The following is a 21,368-nucleotide window of genomic DNA, read 5'->3' as shown; positions in this document are numbered from 1 at the left end:
CGAACTCGTCTCCCGGCTCTACGCAAACAAGACAAACAAGCAAACGGAACACAATCAACCACGTGCAAGCTCAAACAACATGATGCAAACATGATATGCTATGCGGGATGCGATATGTGACGCATATGCAAGATTTGACAAGTGATGAATGAACCTGGCCTCAACATGGAAATCTAAGTGTGCCACTGGAAAGGTGAGATGATTTTGCTTGAAAACGATATAAAGAACACCGGAATCGGAGACACGATTTGGAAATGGCAAACAAAACAAGAATGGCACCGGTCTGCGATAAACAGCAAGTAGCCATCTAAATGCATCAAGATAATTATGCTACAGCACCCAAACATGGCAACAAAATACATGGCAGGGATCCATTCATAATGCTTAACAAAAGATAAACACTGAGCTACGGCCAATTCATCCATTAACAGGTTCAAACAAGCATGGCAAAAGTGCAATTGGAAAACAGATTTCAGACTTAGTGAAATTAACACTTGTCTGGAATTTCAGATCAGGTAGCACACTTTGGAGCATGAAAACTAGATGCTACAGGAACTTAACATGGCAAAGTAAAGCATGGCATGGAGCTACTCAAAGATATTAACAAAAATCCCTTAGTGACCTTGAGCCAAAAGGGATCAGAAAATACAATTGCAAGCATGTGAACATGGCAAAAACATAAACAGATTACGGACTTAGAGAAATTCCAGGACATGACAAAAACATATTCAACATGGCATCTTTACAAGCTTGATTAACTCACCACAAGGCATGTCATGGCATGGAACAAACTCTAGCATGAAGTAGACATGAAAATGAAGCTAACCATGTGCCAAACCACCTCATAGCATGTTTCAAATAAATCAACCAAAAATGCCAAAACAGCAATATGATGTAAAATGACATGTATGCAAACTTGCTTAAATGCAGAAAATAATGCCACCACTGGATTGGTGGGATTTTTCTACCCCAAAAACATATATAATATGTTGGGGTTGCTGTAGAGAAATCATCACAAGTGCAATAAGTTAGAAACTGCCCTAAATGGAATATGACAGAAATGACATTTTCCTTATTTGGAAACATCCAGATATGGACTTGCCCGAAATGGAAAATGAGGACTTGCCATAAATGGAAAACGCGGGGATAAGGGAAAAAAGAAAGAGGAGGGCGCTGAGAGGCTGACTGGTGGGACCCTCCTGTCATCCTCACGCATAATATGTTGGGGTTACTGTAGAGAAATCATCACGAGTGCAATAAGTTAGAAACTGCCCTAAATGGAATATGACAGAAATGACATTTTCCTTATTTGGAAACATCCAGATATGGACTTGCCCGAAATGAAAAATGAGGACTTGCCATAAATGGAAAACGCGGGGATAAGGGAAAAAAGAAAGAGGAGGGCGCTGAGAGGCTGACTGGTGGGACCCTCCTGTCATCCTCACGCATAATATGTTGGGGTTACTGTAGAGAAATCATCACGAGTGCAATAAGTTAGAAACTGCCCTAAATGGAATATGACAGAAATGACATTTTCCTTATTTGGAAACATCCAGATATGGACTTGCCCGAAATGAAAAATGAGGACTTGCCATAAATGGAAAACGCGGGGATAAGGGAAAAAAGAAAGAGGAGGGCGCTGAGAGGCTGACTGGTGGGACCCTCCTGTCATCCTCACGCATATTGCAAAAAGAAAAAAAAGGGAATCAAACAGCACCCGCGGGGGATCGAACCCGGGTCTCCCCGGTGCAGGCATGCGTGGTCAACCACTGCGCTAAGGAGGGCGGGTGTGTATGGAGTGGGCGCCTGGTTCCTTTTGAACCAGAGCCAGAAGGCTGAGCCTTTGCCATGACAACACCGAGAATCACCGGCGCCGGCAGAGACGAGCTAGACAGCAACGACTTGCAATGCAGAACCACGGCGAGCGTGCGGAAAGGGGTATAGATGTGTGTGTGTGTGCATGCGGACCAACTGCGGGGTGTGCGCGCACGAGATCTCTCGAGGACGAGCTCGTGCTCGTCTCGGGTATGGCGGCGGCAAGGCTGGGCGAGGCTGCTGCTCCTCGTGTTCGAGCGCACGCGTGAAGGATGGGGCGTGAGGCGATTGCATCTAGGCGGGAACCGGAGCGCGGGGACGCACGGGCGCGCTGCAGCAAAAACACAACAAAACTAGAGACTTTGCCGGAGCATCGGGAGCACATCAAAGACATGGATCTACCGAGTCTCACGGGGCCCTATATGCCATGGAAAGAAAGGGGTAGACGGGAACGAGCCGTAGACGACGCGATGGAGCTCTGAACTTGGCGGGGCTGCTGTCCGCTAAGCAGAGGAAGAAAACGGCCGAGGGAGTCAATCTGGAAGCCTCGTGATCACGTGCGGCGTGGAAGCAGATGTAGGGGAACTTGGCGTTCCTCTCCACGGTGGCAGAGGGGGTCGGAGGCATGGCGTAGACGGCTACTCCGAGCTCGAGCTCAAGCTCGGCCGGAGCATGGTGGGCAGGGCGACGTCATGGCGTGGCTAGCCTTACCTGGTGGCGGCGAGGGAAGACGAGGGCCTGGATGGACAGAGGAGAGACCGGGGTAGGGTTTGGACATGCTTTAAAGGGGCTAGGGGCGTCGGACGGCCGTCAAATCAACCGGGGCGTCGACGTGGACATGCTGGATGCGTGCCGTACAGGAGGTTGGCAACGTCTCTGTACGCGTGGGCTGACTGGGCCGGAAGAGGTAAGTGGGCTGGCTAGCTAGAGGGAAAAAGGCCCAGGTGGCTGCACTAGGGGGGGGCTCTCCCCTTTTTCTTAACTCTGTAAATTTAAATTCACAGCTGTAAAAAAGGAAAAGTCAAGGGAGGTTTGAGAGGTATATGGCAGAAACAAAAATATCCCCGAGCTCCTGGAAATATGCTCTATTTAATAACATTGGTTTGGACTATTTTAGTGGTAGAAAAATGAAGCAAGTTTGAATAAAATTCAAAGTTGATGCATTTTTGAACCCAACCAAAACAATTCTAAAAGAGGTGAAAATTGACAGAGGGGTTCTGGACATGTAGCAAGATTTATAGGGAGAAGATGAACATTTGTGGAGGAGGGCAAGATGGCACTTGCAAAAAGAAAGAGAAAAGAAGGAGAGGTGGTGATGCATGGAGGTGGTAATGCATGGAACACACATAGAACGTACAACAACATATCATGCATGAATGTCATGGAAAAGCAAGTTGGTATAAGCCCAACACAAACATAGATATGCACATGATGCAAACATATGATGAGGGCATAGTGCAACAATGGATGACAAAAGAGATATGACAAAGCAAAGACAAGAAAAGCAAAGACAAACCAAACAAACCCAAAAAGAAACCCACAAAGAGGAAAACCACTTAGAATAGATGAAGAACAAGATGGATATATTGCCAAAATGGGAAGTTTTACATCTGTGGTGTTACAGCGTGACTCCACACCAGCGGCCCTGTACGACCCATCTTCACCAGCAAACATTTAAGACCCTCGCGAGGCGGACGACACAAGACCTCCTCAGGGGCGGCCTCACCAGGGCTGGCTCGCGAGGGGCGGAGAGATCAAGGCAAGGGACACCTCGCGAGGTTCCTGTGACGCAAGCCATGACGACTGAAACCAGGCGGGCGCAGTATCCTTGTTTCCTCTTTGGTGCTAAAGGGGCAAGCGCAGACGAGGAGTCCCGAGGCATCAGATAAAGGTTTCCATATCAGTGCAACACGACCAAGACCAGCAGGACGACAAGACGGAGATCATCGTGGAGCCCAGGACGGTGTCACCACCAGAGCCCTTGGCAGGCGAAGACCACTTTTGTCCGGATAGCTTGTACTAGTTGTCTCCCTTCGAATTTGGCCGTTGTGGGATCCCTTCCCGCTCAATATTTGGGAAGAGGACCAGGACCTCTATAAGTAGAACTAGCCACCACCATAGGAGGGGGATTCCAATCTTCAACCACACAAGCACACCAAGCACAAGAACACCTCTCCTCGCGAGGCTGTTCTTCCCTTGTACTGTTCGTCCTCAGCCCAAGAGGCAATCCACCACACCACATTGGAGTATGGTATTACACCACAACGGTGACCCGAACCAGTATAAATCTTGTGTCTCATGTTCTTTGGGTTTGTCGAGTTAGGCCCTGAGATCGTAGAGTGCGCGAGCTAGAGAGGGGGAGAGATCTTCGTGCGCACCCGAGTGTTCGAACCTCAAGGGTTTTGTCGGAACCCGAAATCTGACAGGTCTCGGCGGTGTCGGAGCTTTAGATCCTTTTACGAAACAGTAGGCTAAGTCTTCTAAGATGTAGGAGTGGTGTGTAACCCTCCGATATTTTATTCATATCTTGTTCGGACTTTTGTACATAAACTTCTGCCTTCTATAAAACAACGTATGCCATTGGCGTACTTAAAAAAAAAGAGTCAACCACTTTCAAACCAGAAGTGAGCTCGTGCCAGCCACCGAGGCAAACACTGACGGCAACAACCTCAGGCCTCTTTTGGTTCATAGGATAGGATTATCATAGGAATAGGAATTTTGTAGGAAATGAGATGGCATGTATCTCAAATCCTATGAGTAGGAATAGGAAACAAGATGTCATTTGGTTGACACCAAAGAAATTTTTCCATTGAGTCTAGGCTCATTTTTATTTTCCTATGAAATATGAAAAATAGAAACCAATCCTATATAGGAATAGGAATCTATTCCTATGAACCAAAAGATTTTAAAGAAAAAAATCCTATAAAAATTCTATCCTCTAAAATTCCTATGAAATTCCTCCAAACCAAAGGAGGCAACCTCCTCCATTCATCATTCCTAGTGGGGAAGCGCCAAAGCACAACCAGCGCGCTCCCCCACCAACCCACGAGACCAACCAAAGGAGGCCTCAACCTCCTACATTCATCATTCCTAGTGGGGAAGCGCCAAAGCAAACAACCAGCGCGCTCCCCCACCAACCCACGAGACCATGGCCGCGCCCACCGTCGCCAAGTCGCCGCCGGAGCTCGTCCCTCCGGCGGGGCCCACCCCGGGCGGCGTGCTCCCGCTCTCCTCTATCGACAAGACCGCCGCCGTCCGCGTCTCGGTCGACTTCATCCAGGTCTTCCCCCCGTCCTCCGACCGGGGCGGCGACGACCAGGTGGCCACGATGCGCCAAGGGTTCGCGAGGGCGCTGGTGCCCTACTATCCGGTAGCCGGTCGCATCGCGGAGCCCTCCCCGGGCGACCTCGTGGTGGACTGTACCGGCGAGGGCGTCTGGTTCGTGGAGGCCACGGCGAGCTGCTCGCTCGCCGACGTCAACGGCCTCGAGCGCCCGCTGCTCATCCCCAAGGCGGAGCTTATCCCCCGCCCTCCCCCCGAGGAGAAGCTCGAGGACCTCATCCTCATGGCGCAGGTTCGCACGCGATTACTTACTTACACCTCATCTCGATCCAATCCAACGAAAGAGAAACAAGACCCAGACGAGCGACGAATCTACTTAGATTCCTAACTCGGGCGCTGCCGTATTGTATTTGTAGGTCACGAAATTCACCTGCGGTGGATTCGCCGTGGGGATCTGCTTCAGCCACCTGGTGTTCGACGGGCAGGGCGCCGCGCAGTTCCTGCAAGCGGCAGGCGAGCTGGCCCGGGGGTTCCCGGCGCCATCAGTGGCTCCCGTGTGGGACCGCGAAACGATCCCGGACCCACCCAAGCTGCCGCGCGGTCCGCCGCCGTCATTCACGGCGTTCAGCTTCGTGACACAGGTGGTCGAGATCTCGCCGGAGAGCATCCTGCGAATCAAGGACGAGTTCAAGGCCGCCACGGGGGAGACCTGCTCCACCTTCGACGCGGTGACGGCCGCGGTCTTCAAGTGCCGTGCGCTGGCGGTGGAGCTCGCCGACGCCGCTGAAGTCCGCCTTGGCTTCGCCGCCAGCACGCGGCACCTCCTTCAGGGCGTGCTGCCGTCAGTGGATGGCTACTATGGCAACTGCGTGTACCCGGTCGGGATCACCCGGAGCAGCAAGACCATCCGGGAGGCGCCACTGCCCGAAGTGGTCGGCGTAATGCGAGAGGCCAAGGAGGCGCTTAAGGTGAGGTTCACGGACTGGATGCACGGCGGCGCCAAGGATGACCACTACAACGTGCCGCTGGATTACGGCACCGTGACGGTGTCGGACTGGAGCCGCGTTGGCTTCAACGAGGTGGACTACGGCTTCGGCGAGCCTGGATATGTGTTCACGCTCAACGACGACGTCAACATCGTTGCGTCGGTGATCTACCTCAAGCCCCCGGCGCCCAAGCGCGGGATCCGGCTCATGCTCCGCTGTGTGGAGGAGCCACACGCCGCTGTGTTCGCCGACGAGCTTGCCAAGTACGCTTAGCTGGATGCTGCTTCTTGGTCATGGCTGAGTACATGTTCTCATACCTGTAACACCTTCTCACTGTACTTTTTCTTCACATTGGTGTGTATGCAATGTTTTCATTTGTTTAGGTCACATTCTGATGCTTTGTGCAGGTATAAATCACACTAGTATCTCTGCCATGTGTTGATTTCTTTTCAATGTGGAACAATTGTAAGCTGTCAGCCACAAGAATGAATAAAATTCAGTTTATGGTGGGGCAATTCCATTCATGATTTCATATGCTTACCAAATTATTTTAATTTGGAGCCATACTTTGATGGAAGTTATGGAAGTCAGTAGTTTTTCAGGAGTTTCCTGTTTCTGGTCTCATTGCCTATATGTTGATTGATGATTCATAGGTTTTAACATATGAAAACTCAAATCCAATTCTTTTGTGCGTCGCATTCACAAACACAAATAATCCAGAATTTTTTGAGGCTACCTATATGTTTCACACTGGTCAGTTGAGTAAGATTAAATATTTCTCTGAGGGGAGGAGTGCATGGAGAATCCTAGATCAGATGGTGCTGGAGAAAAATTGCAACAGATTCAAGATGGTCCTGTCCAACCAAATTAATCCACCAATGCGTTATGCGTCGTATGAGATGGACTCACGGCTCATCTGCCCAGCTATCTGTCACTATTCACCATCCAGGTATTCACCTTTATCTTCTTCACTGAAGTATTGACATACTCGTTTATAAAAATATATTGATATGAAAGTTTTCAAGGCTAATCTGTTGATAGCATTATCCTGCCAGAGGACATGTTCAGTTTTTAGAATGTTTGACGATGCAGAACGGCAACTGTTGGAACTGGAGTATATAGTAACAAAACAAATATAGGTAGAAATCTTCATTCAAGATACTTATTACTTTTTGCTGCCCTAACTCTGGCACAGTCCGGTGCCTTTCTACACGCCAAATTACAAAGTTGTTACTTCTTCCTCATTTTTGATCAAAAGGCAGCAGTGCAGCTTGTCAACTGTCCTGATTTAAAGCTGGAATAAGAAGTACTCCCTTCGTCCCAAAATAAGTGACTCAAGTTTGTACTAACTTTGTACTAAAACTAGTACAAATTGAGTCACTTATTTTGGGACGGAGGGAGTATATAGACCAGGTAGCTAGCCGGCAGAGTAAACCAGAGCAAACAGAAAACAACCTGAAAATGTACAGTGATAGAAATAATTGTAGTCTTAAGATTGAGTCAATCTACTAAATCTTATGCAACAAAAAGGCAACACTATCACAGCTTTCATGACTGAATTGACATCCTGGAGAGAGGAAATTGACACTAAAATCTTCCTTTACAGAAAATAATACAGAAAATTAAACAATCTTCCATAATATAGTGATAACAAAAAAACATTTAAATTATTTTTGTACTAGTTTAAGTAATTTGTATAAAGCTTTTATTTTTCCAACTGATTGTTGCATGTTACTCAATAGTTATCATGTCAATTAGTTGAGATCCCATGAAATTGCAGTTCAAACCTGAAGACAGGTGACCATGACAAACTTGCATTCTAGCAGTTGAAGTACTGCCTCCTTTCCGGTTTATAGGGTTCAATTCGAAAATCTCACCAACCAAGGTAGATGGTGAGTGGTGAAACAATTTTTGTAGTTTGCAAAACCACTCAATTAATGCGCTTGTTTTCTTAAAAAAATTGTGTTTACCAATGCATTAATTGCAATGCATGCATGCATAAAGTACATGCATTGGTCAATTTTCTCTTAATACTTGCATGCAATGATTTATTGCACCTTGAAATCTGAACATGTGATGGGGAACAACCAAATTGAGACTTATAAAATGAGAAAACTAAAATTTTGAGATAAGCCCTATAAACCGGAAAGGAGGGAGTATATCATAAAAAATCGAAATAAACTCCAATACAATTACAGTTCAAATCTGAAGACGGACCACGACAAACTAACATTCCAGCAGTTGAAGTATATTGTACAAATTCAAAATAAACTCAAGTCAATTTAAATCATGCATATGTTTCTTGCTTTCAGGATAGGATTCTCTTGACTTATGGTGCTAACCTGATAACATAGTTGAATGGAAAAGTCACCTGGCATGTTTGGCAGTTTGGCATGGTAGGGCTCTTAAGCTATGTCATAGTAGTATCTAGTAAAAAGGTAGAACTACCTTGGGACCAAAGCAAGCAATGTGGGACAGTAACTAATACAAACTAGTAAACGCGCACGTGCAACGCACGTTAATATTCAGGCAATATATTAATTGCACGTGTTGCACATTAATATTTAAGCAATATATTAATTGCATGTGTATATTATGTATGCTATTATTTGTATGTTAATTCTGTGATTAGTGCAATATTTGGTATGATATTAATTACACGTTAAACACGTTGAACGCTCAACATTGGAGCAGTCTAGGTTGTTAGATTGACTTAGTTTGATGGTCGAGATCAGTTGGATCTCCCTCTTTGGATCTTTTTATATTGGTATAGATAAACTTATATAGTTCACTACCAGGCAAATAATATCGGAAATACCAAGTCTTACAGAAAGCAAGAAAGGAGAGAAAGGGAAAGAAACGAGTTCGACACACTAATGGGAAACCCGCTGTTCCTCGTCAATTAAGAGACAAACTAAGGGACGAAAACCCACTGGTACCCTACAATACACCACCACAAGAGTTCTAGGAGCAGCTATTCCACAGGGGCAGCAAGATGCCAGTTATTATTTGGAGACTCTGAAGATTCCGATATCGATGGAATGTAGAATCATCAGACCTCCCTGTCCACACACAACATAAAAAAATAGGTTAGCACCGTTGCATAAAATGTCAATTAGCACATTCTAATCTCAGAAGCTTCCACTTACAAGATTGAGCTGTAATTTCTGCAGTCAATGGGAAGGGAGAATCTGCACAAACATGTCTTTGAGTTCTTCACGTGCAGCCATTTTTTCCAAAATCCTATCATTGGAAATCAGTTCTGGTGACAGATTGCTCCCAGTAGGTTGCGGTTCATTTGAAAACAGTAATTTGGACATGTGATCCTTGGTAGCTTGTCTGTCATATTTGACCTTCTCCTTTGTTCCTTCTGCAATCAGGTTGTATGTGTACACAATCTTCTCCTGGCCGATTCTATAGGCTCGGCCAATCGCCTGCCGTCCAACAGAAGGATTCCAGACGACATCAAGGAGAACCACACGCGATGCACCGACCAATGTTATTCCTTCACAGCAGGCCTTGGTTGATGCAAGCATCACCTTAGCCTCACTGTTCATGTCGTTGAAGGCTTCCATCAAGGCTTCGCGCTGTTTAACACGCACATTTCCACTCATGAGTAGGATCTCCTTGCCTTCTGTCCAGTCTAGCTCTGTGGTAAGCTGGTCCATGATCAGGGCCAGTGGCTCAAGGTACTGACTGAACACCAGCACTCTTTCTTTCAGTGCTTCGCAAAGACGGATGATCTCGAAAACGAACCATGTCTTCACTCCTTCGCATGGGTTCAGCCGCACGCTCTTCATCTTGTCCACAACAGAGGCTTCTGTGTCTGACAGCTTTGTGCTTGTGACGAGGAATGGGTGTATGGACGCAAGAGATATCTTGTATTCTGCGTCAAGAAAACCCTTCCCTGCACTTTCCTCCATCATTGCGATGATTTCCTTCTGACGAGGAAGAGGGTTCAGGATCACAACAGATTCTCTCAATCCTGGAAGAGACTTCTGAAGAATGTCACCATTATGGATGTGCACAAAAGGGCCCAGCTTTTCCCGGATTTCAGTGATGTGTTCATCCGTGATGTTACTTATCCTTAATGAACTCCAGAATTCTTTGCCTTCATCCTCCTCCACATAAGGCGCTGCTCTTGATTGGCTGGTGGAAGCAACTCCTTTCTTGCTGAGTCTTGTACAAGCAAAATCTTTGGCAAACTTGGGCTTAACCAGGCACAAGATGTTGTACAGCTCTAGGAAGTTGTTCTGGAATGGAGTCCCTGACAGGATTATCCGCTTTTCGGTGCTGACCTCTGCGAGAACTTTCCAAATGAGGCTCTTCTTGTTCCTTGGTGTGTGCCCCTCGTCGAGGACCAGCAAGCCGGGCTTCTCAAGAAGCAGGTTCCTCTGCATTTCTCCATCCTTGCCTTCGCCCTTGGCAAGATTCCTGTAGAGCGAATAGCTTAGACCGATGATGCTGCTCCCTTCATACCATGATGCAAGCTTCAGCATCATCTTGGATTTCTGGCTCAGTTTCTTCATGGCCAGCTTCTGGCCCAGACCATGATCCTTGGAGACCAGTTTCTGGATGGTCTTGTCTTGATCCCACTGGATCTCACTGGAACTGAGGACATGGAATGGGAGCTTGACATTCCATTTACTGAACTCCTGCTCCCATGTAGCCAGCATACCCCTGGGGGCAATGATAACTGGCCTGCAGTGCGGGAAGAGCTCCAGGTAAGACTGCACGAATGTGATTGCTAGCCTGGTCTTGCCGGTACCCGGGGCATGAGAGATCACACAGCCACTTGTGGTGTCAGTGTTCATGGTGTGCCTCAGCTGCTCAATGTCGATCCCTCCTGCGAGTTTTCTCCACATGAACTCGAACCCTTCCCGCTGGTGTGGGAACATGTCTTCCCGTACCCCAGGAATGAGATCCCAGACGACGCCAGTTTTGTCACTTCCCAGTGCCACGTTGCTTGCCCCTTCATAACCAACTGATTTCAGGATGTCATCAACGAACATGTCAAGCCTATCATGCTCCGCTGCTGGCTCCCTATCCGTCGATTCCTTGGCCTGTTGAATCGAAGAGGTCAGGGAAAAGAGAAACAAGGTGCCTATTGATGCTCTCTATTTCTAGAAAAGTCAATGGAAACACGTACTGACACACACATGCTGAAGCCAAATTGTGCTTACCATGGATGGAAATACGTGTCTAATTTCGATTTCGATGTAATCACATTTTCGGCATCGAATGCCGATTTGATCATCATGAAAGAGATCATGCTTCCCTCGCTTGCAAAAAGTCCCTCCATGTGCAGGAATTTCATGCTCATCGCTCTCTGCGTCCTGAATGAAAAGACAAAGGGATCACTAGCTTGTTTGTAAAACTGAAACGAAAGTGTTATACAGTATCCAGGGAAAAGAAATTTTCATCTTTTTCACATTTGTAGGAACCTAAAACAAGGCCACAAATTGCTAGAAAAATTAAACGTAACTGGTCCAAACCAAAAATTGTAGTAGCACAATTGGACAATTAATTCACAGGAGGAACAGATTATTTAGTTAGTTACCTCCATTTCCAAAAAAATAAATAAAATTAGTTAGTTACCTTGTGGCAAGTGTGAGAAGAAACCTTGTTGGATTCGGCCTCCAAGTCCAAGGCCAAGTCACGTTGTGCCCACAGGTCGTCCAGAGCAGTCTTCTCCGGCACCACCTTATCTACAACCCCGAAGGAGAACACCAGAGGAAACGGATCGCCTTCCTGCTCTGGTGCAGGAACAGGGGCGTCCAGAGGAGCAGAGGCGTTCTGAAGAGTGGTCTCGATTCCCTCGAAAATGGAGTAGAGCAGATCGTCGTAAGTCTCTTGGTCTCGCCCGTCCTGCCGCCTCGGAGGAACCAGGGAGCTCTTCTTGAAGGTGACATCGCCCTGCTGCTCCCATCCCTCTGCGGGGAAGTCCTTGCCCTTGCGGCCGGCCGCCTGCCGGCAGGACGCCGCTCCTTCTTTCTTTGCCCTCCGGGAAGCTCCCTGCTCATCAGCCTCATCGCCGCCGTCAGCAGCAGCATCATCTTCTTCCATGCGCTGCTTCTCCCTTCTCGCGGCAGCCATTCCGCCGGGTTCCTCAAAGTCTTCATCGGTGTGGGCAGCGTTTTGTCCTCGGCGCCGCCTCGTCGCCGATCTGCCGTCTTCGTCAGAGTCATCATCGGCGTTTTGTCCTCGGCGCCGTGGGCGCCTTATCCCCGTCCTGCCATGTCCGCGCCCGCCCTCGTCACTGGACGACCGCGCTGGATGAGGCGGTGGTTTGTCTTTGTCGTCCTCCTCTGCCTCCGAGCTGGACTGCGAGGGCGTGTCGACGCAGTACGGCTTTCTGCGGGTGGCTTGCCGGAGCAGCTTCGCGTCGGGGCATCTCCGCTTTGACCGCAGCCGCGACGCGACGGTGCCGCCGGGAGAGGCGGTGTCCGCCATCTTGGTGATGTACCACCCTTCAAACTTGCGCTTGAGGAAGATCTCGCCGCCCGGCCGCGGCCCCGTGTACCGACCGGCGAGCCTGGCATCGCTAAGCACGCGACGGCCCGGTTCTTCCTCTGCCTCAGGTTCCTCGGAATCTTCTTCCGATTCCTCCGATTCTTCCTCTTCTTCCTGCTCCCATTCATCTTCCTCTTTATCTTCCTCTTCCTCCTCTTTATCTTCTTCCTCATGCGCGTCCTCTGCACCGTCCTTATCCTCTGGATCCGGCATCCCCACCTCCTCCTCCCCCTCCTCCTCGCCATCGTCAGAGGCACCCTCTCGCCGACTCGTCTCAATTCCGTTGCTCGTTCCATCGGGGCCGCCGCTGCTCGTACTCTCGTCAGACCTTCGGGCCTCCTCCTCCTCCTCGCTTGACAAGAGGAGAGAGGGCCAGTCGATGTCATCGACAGGCTCCTTCTTGACAGGTCCCCCGGTCTCGCCGACATCTTTTTCTTCTCCGTCGTCGTCGGAGATCTCGATGATCTCGGCGGGATGGCCGCCGGTGCCCAGTGCATCCGCCCGCTGCGAAGAGGACGAGGGCGCGAGCGGGTTTCGCAACAAATCCCCGGCGCTTTCCGCCTCGACGCGCTGGCTCCCGACCGTGGCGACCTCCGGCACGCGGTCGTCGTCGTCGTCGTCGTCGATCTCGATGATCTCGGCGGGCTTGGCGCCGGTGGCCGGTGCAGCCACCGGCTGCGAAGAGGACGAGGGCGCGAGCGGGTTTGGCACTAAATCCTGGGCGCTTTCCGCCTCGACGCGCTGGCTCCCGGCCGCGGCGACCTCCGGCGCGTGGTGGCCGTCGTCGTCGTCGACGTCGTCGATGATCAGGCGGCGGGGCCTGCGGCCGGGGAGGTCGCCGGGCGACGGCGTGGTCGGCATCTCGTCGCGGCGGTGGAAACGGCAGGGGAGAGGACGAGGGTTTTTGGGAGTGTCCCAGCTAGTGTAGCCGTGCGAGTGTGAGGTGTGGGTCGGTTGGCTGGCTAAAATGAGCTAAAATTGGGCGCGCGAGGGGAAGAGGTGGAAACGTGAAAGGGTTCGGGTGATGGGCGCTGCGTGGGGTCCCGGCGGTCAGCGGAGTAGCCCTTCATTTTGAGGAAAAGAGCCACAGTAGCACGTCGCTGCCTGTTTGCCTCATAGCATGATCTTGTGGCAAGGTAGGCTCATGCCACCCACCAGCCCAGAGCCATCGCTTTGAAATGACCACTCCAGCAATAATGGAACACCCTCCGGTTCCAATTTTACCTGCAACAATGCCAATGCCAATGCAGGCACCTGGTAAAACTTGGCACCTGCGCCCTTGCTTTTACTTTACACACATATAAATCACGATTATGGAAGTTGCCCCGTTAATTTTGGATTTATATCAACATAACGCTCCTCCATTAATTTTGGATTTATCGACGTAATATTCCTCCATTATTACTCATAACATATATCTTACCTATTATCAATGAATACTTCGGATTAATCGGCATAACGTTCCTCCATTAATTTTGGATTTATCGACATAGCGTTCCTCCATTATTACTCATAGCAAATATCTTACCTGTTGTCGATGAATCATGACTGCTCTTATGGTTCATGTGAAATAACAACGAGTCACACAACCAAGAGCTCGACCAATGCAGTTGGCCTAAGCACGAGTTTGCACATGCACATTTTTCTTCAACCTGGCCATACAGCAAGGAGGTGTGAGTATCACACATCTTAGTCATATGTTGGTGTCCTTGTACCTTCAGTAGCATTGTAGGACCAAATTTTCTATACATGTGTAGGATTGAGATGGACCTACGTAGGTGAATAAGTCTATAAAATTTATCTCCCTCTCTTACAAGTTTATGTTTTGTGGAATAAAGGTTTGCCTAAATGTAACTACGATGAGTACAATCTAAACAATGTTTGCAAGGTCAAGGGACTAGAGTAAAACAGAAGTAATCTGGTTTGGATAAGGAAGAACCCAAAGCACCCAGAGATGAGGACGTACCCCGATGTGCATTTCCTTGGAAGCTAACCGGCGTTTGGAGAGATGCGAGAACACTAAGGTCTCTTGGCACCACCAAGGCTCACCTTCTTCTCCTTGAGCCTTCACAATGAAGGCAAAGCCCAACTAATCGTGGTAAACCTTGAGATGGCCTTCAAACCTTTACAAATGACTAGGAAATCCACAAAATTGGATCCTCATCAGTGATTCCTATCGCCTAGGAGTCTCCAACCTCCATGAGTAACAAGATCAAATGGAAAAGCTTGAAACTTGCTCGAACCATGAAAATGGTTGGTCTAAAGAGAGAGGGTGTAACACCCCAATAATTATGCTATAGTGAACCCATGCTAATGATGCCATGTCATCATGCTTTACCAAGCCAAATTGCCACTTGACAAAAATCAAGTCAAATTTAAATTTAAATTGCAAGTGAAATCATTATTTCTTTGAACAGAAAAACTAAAACGTCACATTATTCTATTAATTCCTCTGATCATTTGTCATGTTGGAACCAACATCATGTGACTCGCCAATTAACCCCTAGGAAATTATAAAGTGGTCTAACAGTAAATAAAATAGCCATTGCAAAAACAAACAAATATTATAGTATTTCAAAATGACTTGAAACCTTGTGTGCTAGCTCAAAATGTTGCCTAGTAATTATGTGCCAAATTTCATATTCACAAAAACTCATTTGATAGCTGAAATAAATTTAAAACAGTGGAGAAATAAAAGAAACAGAAAGAATAAAGAAAAATAGAAAAATCTACTGTGCACTTGCGGCCTACTGGCAACAGTGCAGCCCGGCCCAGTCGAGCCAGCCTTTCCTTGATACGTCTCCAACGTATCTATAATTTTTGATTGTTCCATGCTATTATATTATCTGTTTTAGATGTTAATGGTCTTATTTATACATTTTTATATTATTTTTGAGACTAACCTACTAACCCAAGGCCCAGTGCAAATTGCTATTTTTTGCCTATTTCAGTGTTTCGCAGAAAAGGAATATCAAACGAAATCCAAACGGAATAAAACCTTTGGGAGAGTTATTTTTGGAACAAACGTGATTCGGGGGACTTGCAGTGGATGTCAAGCAACCAACGAGGAGGCCACGAGGCAGGGGGCGCGCCTACACCCCTAGGCGCGCCCTCCCCCCTCGTGGCTCCGCCGACCTACTTCTTCCTTCTATATATATATATATATATATATATATATATATATATATATATATATATATATATATATATATATATACCCCGAAAACAGCCAGGAGCACCATGAAACCCTATTTCCACCGCCGCAACCTTCTGTACCCAAGAGAACCCATCTTGGGGCCTTTTCCGGAGCTCCGCCGGAGGGGGAATCGATCACGGAGGGCCTCTACATCAACTCCATGGCCCCTCCGATGATGTGTGAGTAGTTTACCTCAGACCTCCGGGTCCATAGTTATTAGCTAGATGGCTTCTTGTCTCTCTTTGGATCTCAATACAATGTTCTCCTCGGTCTTCTTGGAGATCTATTTGATGTAACTCTTTTTGCGGTGTGTTTGTCGAGATCCGATGAATTGTGGGTTTATGATCAAGTTTATCTATGAACAATATTTGATTCTTCTCTGAAATCTTTTATGTATGATTGGTTATCTTTGCAAGTCTCTTCGAATTATCAGTTTGGTTTGGCCTACTAGATTTATCTTTCTTGCAATGGGAGAAGTGCTTAGCTTTGGGTTCAATCTTGCAGTGTCCTTTCCTAGTGACAGCAGGGGCAGCAAGGCACGTATTGTATTGTTGCCATCGAGGATAAAAAGATGGGGTTTATATCATATTGCTTGAGTTTATCCCTCTACATCATGTCATCTTGCCTAATGCATTACTCTGTTCTTATGAACTTAATACTCTAGATGCATGCTGGATAGCGGTCGATGTGTGGAGTAATAGTAGTAGATGCAGAATCGTTTCGGTCTACTTGTCGCGGACGTGATGCCTATATACATGATCATGCCTAGATATTCTCATAATTATGCACTTTTCTATCAATTGCTCGGTAGTAATTTTTTCACCCACCGTAATACTTATGCTATCTTGAGAGAAGCCACTAGTGAAACCTATGGCCCCGGGTCTATTCTCCTTTATATTAATCTCCCGTTAACAAGCTGCTTCTGGCACCATTTATTTTGCAATCTTTACTTTCAATCTATATCGTAAAAATACCAAAAATATTTATCTTATTATTATTATTATCTCTATCAGATCTCACTCTCGTAAGTGACCGTGAAGGGATTGACAACCCCTTTATCGCGTTGGTTGCGAGGTTCTTATTTGTTTGTGTAGGTACGAGGGACTTGCGTGTAGTCTCCTACTGGATTGATACCTTGGTTCTCAAAAAACTGAGGGAAATACTTACGCTACTTTGCTGCATCACCCTTTCCTCTTCAAGGGAAAACCAACGCAGTGCTCAAGAGGTAGCAAGAAGGATTTCTGGCGCCGTTGCCGGGGAGATCTACGCACAAGTCAAGACATACCAAGTACCAATCACAAACTCTTATCCCTCGCATTACATTATTTGCCATTTGCCTCTCGTTTTCCTCTCCCTCACTTCACCCTTGCCGTTTTATTCGCCCTCTCTTTTCCATTCGCCTTCTTTCCATATGTATCTTTGTTTGTGTTTCCATGTGCCTTCTATTTGCTTGCATCTTTGCTTGCTAAAAATCTATTGATATGGATCCACTTAAAGTGTTCTACTTGGATCATCTTCGATCCTTATGCGCTCGTGCTGAAACCCCAACTAGCCTAGTTGATGGGAAATCTTTAGATGAGCATGCTCATTTTGTGCGTCACCGTTTGTTTGAAAAAGGGACTCTTATGGAATCAAATAAACAGATTGCCGTGTTATGCTTGGAATCTTTGTGAAATTTGTGATTTTACTTGTTGCTCTAAGAACACCAAAAAACACCTCCCCTACCTATGTGAGTTTAATGATAATGAAATCTTATCTTCTTATGCAAAGTGTGTTTATAATTACTATGATATCGAACAAATTGAAGAATTTGTTGCTTTTAAGGGTGCTTATGAACTTGTTTCTTTGATTGAAAAGTATGATATTACTCTCTACGAATCTGAAAATTTTGACATACTTAAATATTGCTATGAAAACTATGCTCATAATGTCTATGTCATAGAATTTATTGAAAGAATGATCGTTGCTTCGGAAGAAAATAATGATATGCATGAATCTATAGATAATTATGATTCCGATGATTTGATTGAATATCCCTTGATGAACATGATGCTTACTATTCTTGTGGCCATGATGCCAATATTTATGAAGATGAATTTGCTATAGTTCCTTATGTTAAACATGAGATCGTTGCTATTGCACCCATACTTAATAGTTCATTCGATGAAAAGCATGATTGCAATGATGTAATTATAAATTATATTAATGTAAATTGTGCTAATAATATGCAAAACCCTAAGCTTGGGGAAGCTAGTTTTGCTATGTCCTCTACTTGTTGCAATGATCATGATTGGGGTGATTCTTCTTATGATCTTGAAAATTTATTTAAGCCCCATGATGAAAATGAGATTGATAATAATGTTTGCAATAATATTGAAAGTGGGTTTGGGAGAGTGTCAACTTTAGATCCCACATATTTGTAGAATGTTCAATCTTATAATTTTTTTGATAAAAGTGGGTTTGGAGAGGTCATGACTTTAGTTAATGTTAATCCCACTATTTTGGAAGAGTGTCAACTTTGCATACATGTGGATCTTGTTAAAAATAATTTATGTGATAGATATTTTGTTGAATTTGCTTATGATCCCACATGTAATTATTATGAGAGAGGAAAATATGATTTTATAAATTTTCATGTAACTAAATTACCTCTCGTTATGTTGAGATCGCTATTTTTTCTTTCCGCTTCCTTGCATATGCTAGTTTTTGCTTGCTATGATATTTTGTTTGCCTATAAGATGCCTATGCATAGGGAGTATGTTAGACTTAGATGTGTTTGTCACATGTTTTATGATGCTCTCTTTGTGCTTCAATTCTTGTCTTTCATGTGAGCATCATTGAAATCTCAATGCCTAGCTAGGGGCGTTAAACGATAACGCTTGTTGGGAGGCAACCCAATTTTATTTTTGTTCCTTGATTTTTGGTTATGTTTAGTAATAAATAATTCATCTAGCCTCTGTTTAGATGTGGTTTTATGCTTTTAATTAGTGTTTGTACCAAGTAGAACCATTGGAAGACTTGGGGAAAGTCTTTGCGATCTTGCTGTAAAAAATAGAAACTTTTGTGCTCACGAGATTTTCTGCCATTTTTTATTGGAGAGTGCGATTAAGTTAATTATTTTTGCAGATCATTAATAGATAAATTACTCAAGTTCATAAATTTATTTTAGAATTTTTGGGGTTACATAAGTATTCGAAACCTACAGATTACTACAAACTGTTCTGTTTTTGACAGATTCTGTTTTTGTGTGTTGTTTGCTTATTTTGATGAATCTATGGCTAGTTTCGGAGGTTATGAACCATAGAGAAGTTAGAATACAGTAGGTTTAACACCAATATAAATAAATAATGAGTTAATTACAATACCTTAAGTGGTGGTTTGTTTTCCTTTACTAACAGAGCTCATGAGATTTTCTGTTTAAGTTTTGTGTTGTGAAGTTTTCAAGTTTTGGGTAAAGATTTGATGGATTATGGAACAAGGAGTGGCAAGAGCCTAAGATTGGGGATGCCCATGGCACCCCAAGGTAAAATTCAAGGACAACCAAAAGCCTAAGCTTGTGGATGCCCCGGAAGGCATCCCCTCTTTCGTTTTCTTCTATCGGTAACTTTACTTGAGGCTATATTTTTATTCACCACATGATATGTGTTTTGCTTGGAGCGTCTTGTATGATTCGAGTCTTTGCTTTTTAGTTTACCACAACCATCCTTGCTGTAAACACCTTTTGGGAGATACACACATGAATTGAAATTTATTAGAATACTCTATGTGCTTCACTTATATCTTTTGAGCTAGATAATTTTGCTCTAGTGCTTCACTTATATCTTTTAGAGCACGGTGGTGGTTTTATTTTATAGAAATTATTGATCTCTCATGCTTCACTTGTATTATTTTGAGAGTCCTTTAGAATAGCATGGTAATTTGCTTTGGTTATGAAACTAGTCCTAATATGATAGGCATCCAAGATGGGTATAATAAAAACTATCATAGAAAGTGCATTGAATACTATGAGAAGTTTGATACTTGATAATTGTTATGAGTTATAAAGGTGGTGATATTAGAGTTGTGCTAGTTGAGTAGTTGTGAATTTGAGAAATACTTGTGTTGAAGTTTGCAAGTCCCGTAGCATGCAGGTATGGTAACCGTTGTGTAACAAATTTGAAACATGAGGTGTTCTTAGATTGTCTTCCTTATGAGTGGCGGTCGGGGATGAGCGATGGTCTTTTCCTACCAATCTATCCCCCTAGGAGCATGCACGTAGTGCTTGGTTTTTGATGACTTGTAGATTTTTGCAATAAGTATGTGAGTTCTTTATGACTAATGTTGAGTCCATGGATTATACGCACTCTCACCTTTCCGTCATTGCTAGCCTCTTCGGCACCGTGCATTGCCCTTTCTCACCTTGAGAGTTGGTGCAAACTTCATCGGTGCATCCAAACCCCGTGATATGATACGCTCTATCACACATAAACCTCCTTATATCTTCCTCAAAACAGCCACCATACCTACCTATTATGGCATTTCCATCGCCATTCCGAGATATATTGCCATGCAACTTTCCACCGTTCCGTTTATTATGACACGCTCCATCATTGTCATATTGCTTTGCATGATCATGTAGTTGACATCGTATTTGTGTCAAAGCCACTGAGGGAGTCCTGGATTAGGGGGTCTCCGGACAGCCGGACTATATTCTTTGGGCGGACTGTTAGACTATGAAGATACAAGATTGAAGACTTCGTCTCGTGTCCGGATGGGACTCTACTTGGCGTGGAAGGCAAGCTAGGCAATACGGATATGCATATCTCCTCCTTTGTAACCGACCTTGTGTAACCCTAGCCCTCTCCGGTGTCTATATAAACCGGAGGTTTTAGTCCGTAGGACAACATACAATCATACAATAGGCTAGCTTCTAGGGTTTAGCCTCTCCGATCTCGTGGTAGATCTACTCTTGTACTACCCATATCATCAATATTAATCAAGCAGGACGTAGGGTTTTACCTCCATCAAGAGGGCCCGAACCTGGGTAAAACTTTGTGTCCCCTGCCTCCTGTTACCATCCGCCTAGACGCACAGTTCGGGATCCCCTACCCGAGATCCGCCGGTTTTGACACCAACATTGGTGCTTTCATTGAGAGTTCCTCTGTGTCGTCATCGTTAGGCTTGATGGCTCCTTCTATCATCGTTAGCGATGCAGTCCAGGGTGAGACTTTTCTCCCCGGACAGATTTTTGTATTCGGCGGCTTTGCGCTGCGGGCCAATTCACTTGGCCATCTGGAGCAGATTGAAAGCTACGCCCCTGGCCATCAGGTCAGGTTTGGAAGCTTAAACTACACGATCGATATCCGCGGAGACTTGATCTTCGATGGATTCGAGCCTCTGCCTTGTGCGTCACGCGGTCATGGTGAGTACGATTTAGCTCTGCCATCCAACAGTGTTCAGGAGATTGCACCGGCAGCCGCTCCAACCCTCAATTCAGAGCCAGTTGCGCCGTCCATGGACGGGTGGATGGACCCCGCCACGGAGGCCTTACCCTCATCGGCGATCGAGCCGAACATCGACCTTACTCTGCACGAGAG

At 45.8% G+C, this 21,368-nt stretch overlaps 2 protein-coding genes across 3 annotated transcripts; one reads left to right on the top strand and one right to left on the bottom strand.

The window, feature by feature from the left end:
• The first annotated feature begins 4,855 nt into the window (after window positions 1-4,855).
• On the top strand, window positions 4,856-6,607 carry LOC125544180 (acyl transferase 5). 2 transcript variants are annotated; one of them, XM_048707768.2, is made up of 3 exons: window positions 4,856-5,389; window positions 5,514-6,402; window positions 6,491-6,607. In XM_048707768.2, exons 1-2 carry the CDS (start codon window positions 4,964-4,966, stop codon window positions 6,354-6,356), a joined length of 1,269 nt encoding a protein of 422 aa, XP_048563725.1. In that variant the 5' UTR covers window positions 4,856-4,963; the 3' UTR covers window positions 6,357-6,402; window positions 6,491-6,607. The 2 variants fall into 2 exon arrangements, with proteins under 2 accessions (XP_048563725.1, XP_048563724.1); XM_048707767.2 differs by having other exon boundaries at window positions 5,514-6,607.
• A 2,282-nt stretch (window positions 6,608-8,889) lies between these two features.
• On the bottom strand, window positions 8,890-13,893 carry LOC125544179 (SNF2 domain-containing protein CLASSY 4-like). The gene is made up of 4 exons (XM_048707766.2): window positions 11,682-13,893; window positions 11,267-11,419; window positions 9,233-11,146; window positions 8,890-9,145 (listed from the first exon to the last, which is right to left on the bottom strand). Exons 1-3 carry the CDS (start codon window positions 13,455-13,457, stop codon window positions 9,257-9,259), a joined length of 3,819 nt encoding a protein of 1,272 aa, XP_048563723.2. The 5' UTR covers window positions 13,458-13,893; the 3' UTR covers window positions 8,890-9,145; window positions 9,233-9,256.
• Between the last annotated feature and the right edge of the window lie 7,475 nt (window positions 13,894-21,368).

The sequence above is a fragment of the Triticum urartu genome, chromosome 3A, assembly GCF_056163025.1.
Source record: "Triticum urartu cultivar PI428250 chromosome 3A, HENAU_Tu73, whole genome shotgun sequence".
In the NCBI taxonomy this organism is placed as follows: Eukaryota; Viridiplantae; Streptophyta; class Magnoliopsida; order Poales; family Poaceae; genus Triticum; species Triticum urartu.
This window is presented reverse-complemented; position numbering and strand designations above follow the sequence as displayed.

Bases quoted from the DNA above. Each gene is read 5' to 3' on its own strand.
- LOC125544180 (XM_048707768.2), top strand. From the start codon at position 4,964: ATGGCCGCGCCCACCGTCGCCAAGTCGCCGCCGGAGCTCGTCCCTCCG. The intron at 5,390-5,513 runs GTTCGCACGCGA...TTGTATTTGTAG, and splicing joins ACCTCATCCTCATGGCGCAG to GTCACGAAATTCACCTGCGG.
- LOC125544179 (XM_048707766.2), bottom strand. From the start codon at position 13,457: ATGCCGACCACGCCGTCGCCCGGCGACCTCCCCGGCCGCAGGCCCCGC. The intron at 11,420-11,681 runs GTAACTAACTAA...CTTTTCATTCAG, and splicing joins CTTCTCACACTTGCCACAAG to GACGCAGAGAGCGATGAGCA. The intron at 11,147-11,266 runs GTAAGCACAATT...TCGATTCAACAG, and splicing joins GACACGTATTTCCATCCATG to GCCAAGGAATCGACGGATAG.